Below are 9,505 nucleotides of genomic sequence, written 5' to 3' on the forward strand. Positions count from 1 at the left end.
CATGGGACTGCATTATGTTCTGCAACATCTAGACAGACCAGGGACTTATGTGAGGATACTGTTTGTGGACTTCAGCTCGGCTTTTAACACCATCATCCCAAACCTCCTCCTGCCCAAACTAACTCAGCTCTCCGTGCCCAGCAAGCCTAGTCCTCGCTAACTGCGCAATGTGCATATAAAAGAATATGCTGTTCTTTTTGCCAGTCTGCAGATCAGTGAATAATATGGACTCAAAAACATTCTAGAGTATGTATGATGAAACAGGCAAAGTGTCATTCAAAAACTATTCCTGGATAAATTAACACCAAATTGAATGCCACAAGGGGCCTCGTTTACAAAGAACAGATTTCTTTGCAAATTAAATTACAGAAAAAAATAAGAGTAATCCCTCACTTTACTTTTTCAAGGGAAAAGTAATTAAATTACAGTAACTAATTACACCCAACACAGCAAACTAACAAGTTGTTAGGCCCAATTTCCAAAGGCTTCAGCCATGCTTTTGGAAATACAATTTTCTTTCCACATCCTTATTTAATTATCTGTCATAAACCAATCATAAACTTTTCAATCAGTACCATTTAATGGTGTATTTGAGGTTGGGTTGGCTAACGGTGCTGTCGTCCAGGAAGATCGTCGAACAGGAGCTGTACTTGCGTCTCATTGGGCCAGATGGATGTTGCTGAAACACAAGGACACACAGAGAGAGTGCAAACTAGAATATCAGTTATTCTCAAACACACACACACACATACACACAAACACACACACACTTTCAGCAAACAGGCTGAAAATTAGGCCACCTGCAGCCCCAGAGAAGCCATTATCATCTCATTTATACCTGAGTGATTCTCGCTTAATGTGTGTGTGTGTGGGTTAGAATCCCAATCCATTACAATATAAACACAGTAATGTATTATGCAAGATTTCAAACTGATAAGCAACATTAACAATGCAAATAAATCATTACAATGTCAAAACAGACACAATATCACAGTTTAAGGAAAGTAAACAGAGCAATGAGCAAATATTTACCTTTGACTCCGCAATGTGTGTTAACTTGCAAAGTAATAGAAGACATTACAATAGGAACCAAACATAAGCTATTCATTGCAAATTGTGTATGAATAGCATGCGGTAATGAAATGAAGAAAATCAAGCCATGCATATTAAAGGAATAGTCCACCTAAAAATGAAAATTTGCTGAAAATGTAGCCACTCTCAGACCATCCAGGATGTCATCATCTGAACAGATTGGGAGAAATTTAGAATTACATCACTTGATCAACAATGGATCCTCTGCAGAGAATGGGTGCAGTCAGAATGAGAGTCCAAACAGCTGATAAAGTGGTGTGGATTATTGTGATGTTTTTATCAGCTGTTTGGACTATTATTCTGACGGCACCCATTTACTGCAGAGAATCCATTGGTGAACAAGTGATGCCATGCTATATTTCTCCAAATTCGTTCCAATGAAGAAACAAACTCTTCCACGTTTTGGATGGCCTGAGGGTAAATTTTCAGCAAATTGTCATTTTTGGGTGAACTATTTCTTTAAAACATTTACATTGAACGAACAAGAGCAGAACAGAAAAGCAAGGCTGTTAATGATGCAACACAAGCTCAGAGACTCGTGCAACACTGGTTTCTGCATTCTCATGTGGTTGAGTGTGGGATTTGATTAGTTCTGTGGGTGTTGTGACACGTGGGGAGACATCTTCATCGCAGACACAAGCATTATGAGAAACAGAAAATAAATATCCACTGATGTCATGGCTGCTGCTGCTACTTACATGGTTGACGTATAGACTTTTCCGTTTTTCCCGAACTGTAAAGAGAAACGCATAATTAGTAACACCAGCACATCAGTCACTACAGTTAATTAGAGAGAGACAAAAAGACAAGGGTCACAATTAAAGTAAAGTCAGTAATATCAAGAGGGATGTTTCTAACAATCTGAGGTCTTAAACTGTTGGACGGTATTTCATTAACAGTTTGGGGGGCAGAGAGATGAAAAAGAAAATGTGCTTTAATTAAACTGTCCTTAATGTTTCTCTAAAAAACTCTTGCTGGTTAGTCTCTTAGAGAGAGCTTTGACTATCAGCATGAAGTCTGGTCCAATTTGGGGGTTATTCTAGCCAAGAAATACCCAATTAACCCAAAGTATACTTCAGTTTTGATGCAAACAGTTACTGATTGTGTACAGCCAAAGACATAACCTTTCAAAGTATACACTTTTTTTTTTTTTTGCACGTGTGTGAAGGCGCTCGACATATGCACGCTAGGACGTTTCATCATTGTACAGTGTCTGCACTACTTCTTTCCATAAGTTATAAGCGATAAAAATGTCTTTATAGGCATTTAAGCAAGAGTTGTGTTCTCTCTTAACTATGGAGCCATGCACATGATATTCGGACAAAAATCTATTGTGGCCACGAATAAAGAATTTGTTCCCTCTTTTTTTTAATTTTTTTATTCGTTGCCGTGTTTTAGTTAAATTAAGAATTAATTCCTAAGACTGAATTTGTTCCCTCATTTTAGTACATCATGACCATGCTGTACTAATTTGTACCTTCATTTTAATGAAATCAAAATGAGGGAACACATTTTTAATTTGTGGCCACAATTTAACTAAATTAATTAGTAAAGTTTTTTTTTACTAAAAAAAACTAAGTAAATCTATCTATCAGTGAGTAAATCTATCAGCACACAACAGCGCATTCAAATTATCATGCAGCAGTTGCACAACCTATTAAACAGTGCTGGTGATGTTTAGACTTTTAAATGTTGTTTGCTCTCTCAAAGCTTCATAAACCTTTCTATTTATTTGCCATCGTTGGTCTCTGTGGAACAAAGTTTAATGCGCACATATGTACTACTACGTAAACATATTGTAACATTCTCAGAAAGCTTCTTTAAAACACAAAATTATTCTTTAGATTATGGTATTAAGATTAGAACCATAAGCATATAAACTTGCGCCCACAAATATTTATAGATTAGCATCTGTCTTGATGAGGTTAACCAAACATAAAAGAGGTCATTTACATATAGAAGTACGTATAGAAGGCCGCGACATCAAGCCAACAGTTGGCTGCTGGCCAATGTCTGTCAGCCTACTTTTGGTAATAGTCGGAACAAAGTTGACAGCTTTTCAGATGATTGAACATGCTGAATTGGTGGCTGAGCCCGTTGGTGAGAGAGATCACTCTGATTGGGTGTTCAGCTTAGCGAACCACAGCACGAGAAGAAAAAACAAAGGACGAAAGCAAGTGGTCAGTGAGTCTGGTGTGAAAATGGTAAGCGCTGCTTTGTATATCTGCAATCCTAGCCCTTTAGGTTTCTCTTTTTAAATGATGAATACAGACTACTGCCCCCTGCTGGTATGGAGAGTTATTTCCTCTCACGCAGGCATAGAATGTACGCGCTAGTTGTCTGTAGTATTTGCGGTTATGGGTAACGATCTTGGCAATTTTAAGGGCACTGGCTGAATTACGTCGGTACTACAGAGTACCAATTCACATTAAATTAATCAAATTTCCCAATTCCCAAATTTCGGAATGCATCTGGCCGTGAGGTCACACACCGGACAAGAAGCGCAGCGCCGCTCTACGTATTTAAAATTTGAACACATTGTTTTCTATGAGTGTATGCACACCGGCAGCAACGCTGTTCAAAATCCTGCTACGCCACTCACATAGCTTTCCATAAAATCACATTATATTTGTCCTAAAGTATTGTTAATGTACATAATGACTATGATGGATGTATTGTGCATCTTTCAGCAAAATGTTTGTCTTTCTGTGACGCTAATACAGTCCGTATGCTTTATATAGAGAGCCATAATAATATAGATCGCACTTTCTCTTTTCGTTTGCTCAGTTTTTTCAAAAACTAATCAACGCAACTTTATTCATTCTTGAAGTGAACATGATGCGGCGCGGCGCTTTTCGTCCAGTGTGCAAACACCTTGTTTATACTTTCACCTGGCTCCGCATCGCGAACCTCCGCTAACTGCGTGTGCACCTCCCCAAACGGATGAGGCGTTTATACTTTTCACGCTCACCATTGTAATATTTTTTTAAATGACAGGGGGCAACTAGGAGTAATTGTCCTCTAAATCCATCGGGAATCGGGTGCAAAGTAGTAGTTTGCCAGTACAAAACTCAAAATGTGATGTCTCGCGTGATAAATTAGTTGATTAATTAATTAATTTCTTTACGTACAAACTGATTTGGTTGTGGGTCAGTTTGGAAGACTGTGTTTGTTTTTAGCACACTGCATCAAACCCACACTACAAAATAATCAAATAATCATACTAAACCCAGTGAACTTTCAGAATATTATTATTTTTGACATTAGAATTATTTTGTCTAGTGTGTAAAATTTCTAAATAAGAAAAAGCTGAAATTGAAAGGTTTGGACAGTTTTTTTTTTTTTTTTTCACTGAAATAAATGAATTTCAGTTTTCGGTTTTTCGAATTTCGTTTACAATGTGAACAGCACCCAATGCTATTTGCAGTGTGTTCAAGCACAACTTTTTTATTTGATGTTATTTTGGTGTGTCGAGTAGTTTAATTAAGTAGTTTAATAGTATAATTGCTTGAATGCAACAGAAGAGACCTCTGAGACATCTTACCCATAAGATAATTTCCATTAGCACCCAAATGGTTCACCGTACCACAATGATTAAACTGCATTTCAAATTTAACTATCTCTACTGTATCTGTGGGCGGGGCCAGTTACTTTGACTGACAGGTGATGTGTTAAGCCTGACCCAGAAAACAAACTGAGACTGCAGGTGAAAATGAAGAGGCATTGTGTGTGTGGTCATGTGGGATAGACATTTTATCCTGGAGTCTGACGCCCCTCACACACACACACACACACACATGAAAGCTACTGTATGACTCAGTTAATTCTCACATATTAGCAGTTTGACTATTTTTCATCAATATCATAACTATTAATTTAAACTACAGCACTAGAGACCTACAGAAGACAGAACAGCGTACATGAATCTAAACAAACAGCTGCGCAGCCAGACAAATGGGACAGATTCACAGACATTTTCAACATGCATAACCCCCTAATGGCGCTAAACTGAGTGTAAATGTCTGAAAATACAGCTGTGATTTTATTTAATGATATTAATCTATTGCCCCATTAAGCAGCTTCAATGTAATTAGCTACTTTTGGTTAGCTTTTAGCATAGCTAACTACAAAGTGTAGCTTCAGTGCAGTTAAACGCTTGTAGCTTAGCAAGCTAACGCTTCGAAGAAGATTCCTGAACAAATAACAGCTTGCAGCATAAATTCAAACTACAGACATTTTGAATCGATAAAGCTTCGACACAACACAGCAGCAGACTAACAAACAGGCTGAGATCAAACGTACCTTTCTTGTTGGGTAAAAGAACTGAAAAACAAAAAGGTTTCTAAATTAAATCTGAGCATGGATAACAAGGCTGGCATTTACTTATCCTTGACTTTACAGTTCATACGCCACTAATTTTGTTTATATCACTGAATTGTCCCTTTATAATGTCACTAGAATCACAAGACGTCTGAGAGACCAGAGTCACAAAACGTGACGCTAACAATTCACTGAGAAACAAGGCGAATATCATATGATTAGCCTGGGTAGAAATATCGCCCACTGAGAAGAGCTGACAGTTAACAAAGCATCATCGCCCAGGGGTATCGTGTTAAATCAAACTATTATTACTATAATATATATAGTAATAGTATATAGTATTATTTATATACTATAAATAATATATATTATTATAATAAGTCTTCTCTGAGGAGGGAATGTTTGGTCTGACTAAGTCCTGATTCGATGTTAAATCAAACTATTATTACAAGTCTTCTCTGAGGAGGGAATGTTTGGTCTGACTAAGTCCTGATTCGTTTGGATCAGACTGAAGCAATCCTGACCGCGGTTTCGTTTTAATTAACGTTCCCCTCCAGCATCCAGGCTTAAGGGGAGACCGTCCCACTCATCCTGTGAGTCAGAAGACATGGTGTCTCTCTCACCGTCTGTTTGAGACTTGCTGAGAAAGATGGTGCTGGCGCGCGGGTGGTCCGAAGGATTGTACTCCATGTTGAGCTCTGAGGAGAGAAAGAAAAAGACGATTTATTAAGACTGAGGCTTCAGTTACTATTCTAGTATTACTAGAACAACCCAAAAAAGAATCTTATATTTCTGACAGAATGATGGAAAACATTTAGTCAGGCGAGCCACAACACAGAGTGGTTGCAGCGTACACATAGCATTGAAATACAGAGATATGTGAAATAATTAGATGTAGAAAAATTGTGTCATTTATGTATAATGTATATACTATTACAGCATGTATTATTATTTTGAATTACTTTCCATATTTTCAGCGATCATTCTGATTTCATTTAAGCTTTAATAATTGTATGTGATTTTGTCATTTTTAAAATATATTTAGCTTTAATTTTTCGCTATAGTTTTTTTTTTCATTTCAGTTTTAGTTATTTTAGTCCTTCAATTTAAAATAAATTTAATTTCAGTTGATTGCCAAAGCAAGGATCTAACTATTTAATCTAGTATAACTATATACTGTAATATTTAGATTTTATTTTATTACAACTCTTTTATATATGTTATGCGATAATAATAATAATAATAATAATGTCTGATACTGTCACACCACTGTACTTTTTTTGTAGGAAAAATAAATTGTTTTTGATGTATTTTAATCATAATTTCATAATGAAAATGTCTATACTGTGCACAGCATAAATACTGTAAAAATAGTATGTTATTACCATGTTATGTGATTATGCCAACACTAGGGGGCAGACCTAGTGATTGTGGGATCCAAGGACAGTTAGACTACAACCCTTACTCCACCATTAGTTTTTATTTAATTGTACAGTCATATATACTACAATATACATATTGCATTTGCTTTTATATTTGTATTTAGCTTATAGTAATATTTATTATATTTATTATGAAATTTATTTATTTATTTTGTCTGCCACCAATACTCATCAAGTCATCACCAACAGAGAGACTTGAAATTTCCTTCCTGCTCAGTTTTCCCATACTGATCTTATAATATAGTAATATTAACTAATTTTGTTTTGTGCAGCGACGAACACACACACACACACACACAGAGACACACACAGACACACACACGCATGATGTCATCAGAGGAAAGAGCAACGGCACACACCCCAACCAGGAAACTAGGAACCCCGAGTTCACAGCCTCTAAACCCGAAACAGCCGATCCTAAAGCACACCATCATTATTTCTAACTGCAGTGTTCGGGTGTCAGCTGCATTATGTGCGCTGAGATTTGTGAAATCTAACAAACCCGTGACACTGAAACCTGGCTCAGAAACGGCCGCTGCATTGTGTTTTCAGTCTTTTGAAGCGGCATCTTTTATGCGGAAGAGCCACCTGAATCTCAAAGGAGCCTCGACCGTGAGACGTATGGAGCACTCTGGGGTGCAGAGGAAAGACTGATTAATAAAAGATGGAGCTGTGTGGGAGAGAGAGGTGGAAGATGGATGAAAAAAGGAAAGGAAAGCAGAGAACTGTGCTGCCGGTCTCAGAGAAGCTGGACACATATGCTTTAATATTAATGTGTCTTATTGAAAAAATGTGCACACTCATGGCAGAACGTGTGGTAACGGTAGAGTTTTCAATGGGATTGAGTCATTTCCTCTCTTGCTGTGACCCACCCTCTGTATTTTGTGAAGAGGGGCTCGAGTGTTCGGAAGGGGTCTGATCTGAACAGCCCAGCACTTCCTCACATTCAAAAAGGAAAGAGCTGCTTCCAACAAACACACTACAGCTTTCACACAGCCATGCACTCTCAGAAAAAAAGGTACAAAAGCTGTCACTGGGGCGGTACCTTTTCAAAAGGTACACTTTTGTACTTTTTTTTCTGAGAGTTTGTCAAGAACATCTTTCAAGCATGTCCAAAACGATTTTTCCTCTATTTTTTTAATGGTTTAATTACAATTTTTCAATTGATTATTGGAGTTTTTGGTGATTAATTACAATCACATTTTTACATTCATTCTAACATTAAAACTTGTTATCATAAATATATTTACACAATTAATTCCCAAATAATGTAGAAGCAACCTTAAATAAATTTTATAAAATATTTATTTAATGGCATATATTTACCAAGTTCTCTACTACATGATTTTTATTCTTTTTTTTTGTATCTGAGGATAAAATATAGTACCCCAATAACCACAATATTATTAACAATATATTAATAACAATTTTAAAACTTTTAATATTACTGCATGTAAATATCTTATATTAATATTATTACTTTACAAAAAAAAAAAGCACATTTAACCCTCTGAAATGCTTCACACGCATGTAACTCCTTTGTAAGTTATTATTTTTCTAAACACAATTATGATTTGCTTTTACAATCGAGGGCCTTTTTTTCCCCAGAATGTTTCTTAACTTCCAGTTGTGTGCACTTTAAAGTCTCCAGGGTGTGAGATTTCAGAGAAAACAGCGTTTGAGAGCACATGCAGCATAATGGAGGTGTTCAGTGAGCTCTGCGCTGATGCTGACAGACGTCTCACTGAACTCGCTCAACTCTCACAACGCACCAGCCTGCTACTCTTTCTCTGCAAATCTTGACTGTTCACTAACAGAGTCTTAGAGAGCCTCTCACAGATGAACATTAACGGAGATGATGAACTCCATTTCAGTGCTGACTGCCAAGGGTACTTTCACACAACAGCAAATGTACGAAAAATGGAAGTTTTTCCTTTGCGGTTTTGCATATAGACGAGTCTATATATAATGAGTCTATCATTGTCAAAATGATCCCGATGGATCCACAAAACCAACTAGGAACGCTGTATTATGCATGCCAGGCCAGTAGGTGGTGATGTCACTTTGTAATAGCACTTTGCACGGACCTAAAGACTAAACACGTAATACACAAGTGTATGATATCACCGTTTTCACAAATTCATATTTTTGTAGTTTACACAGAGACGATAATGTTATCGCTATTAAAAACCTGCACTTTGAAACCCGTTTTCAAAAGTTTGCGTTTTCAGGCCCCCAAAATGCTGTTGTTGTGTAAATGAACGGCCAAAACGCATAAAAGGTTTTCTGTTTCTAGTTGAAAACAGTTTATAGAGTAAACAGCCCCTAAGGCAAGAATCACTGTTACTATGCTTATCATTGTTTATCAATAAATAATATTTTATTGGCATATTATAGTATTTATTAATATTTTGAATTAGCTTTGTTTTTTAATTTTTTCAGTTTTAATTTTTAAGTAGTTCTGTTACATGCTTTTGTAATTTTTCATTATTCATTTATTTATATATATATATATATATATTTTATATATATATATTTATTTATATTTGTTACGTCAGGCTTTTATGGCTAATATGATATAGTGAGAATATAGAGGAAAAACTGAGCAAAAATATGCAATTTGGTGCAGATGCTGATATTTATATGGACAA

The 9,505-nt window shown here is 36.3% G+C and overlaps 1 protein-coding gene across 4 annotated transcripts in view; it reads right to left on the reverse strand.

The window, feature by feature from the left end:
- The window catches only part of ccny (cyclin Y), a 57,854-nt gene that overhangs the window by 8,534 nt on the left and 39,815 nt on the right, over positions 1-9,505 (reverse strand). The window contains exons 2-6 of one of the 4 annotated variants that reach the window (XM_016551137.1): positions 6,036-6,110; positions 5,395-5,415; positions 1,791-1,825; positions 1,033-1,056; positions 576-679 (exon numbers count right to left, since the gene is read on the reverse strand). In XM_016551137.1, coding sequence (XP_016406623.1) covers positions 576-679; positions 1,033-1,056; positions 1,791-1,825; positions 5,395-5,415; positions 6,036-6,110 — 259 coding nt within the window. The remainder of the gene's footprint in view (positions 1-575; positions 680-1,032; positions 1,057-1,790; positions 1,826-5,394; positions 5,416-6,035; positions 6,111-9,505) is intronic. The other 3 variants (XM_016551138.1, XM_016551139.1, XM_016551140.1) reach the window with 3 other exon arrangements.

This window comes from Sinocyclocheilus rhinocerous, unplaced genomic scaffold (genome assembly GCF_001515625.1).
Source record: "Sinocyclocheilus rhinocerous isolate Xijiao unplaced genomic scaffold, SAMN03320098_v1.1 scaffold914, whole genome shotgun sequence".
Classification (NCBI taxonomy): domain Eukaryota; kingdom Metazoa; phylum Chordata; class Actinopteri; order Cypriniformes; family Cyprinidae; genus Sinocyclocheilus; species Sinocyclocheilus rhinocerous.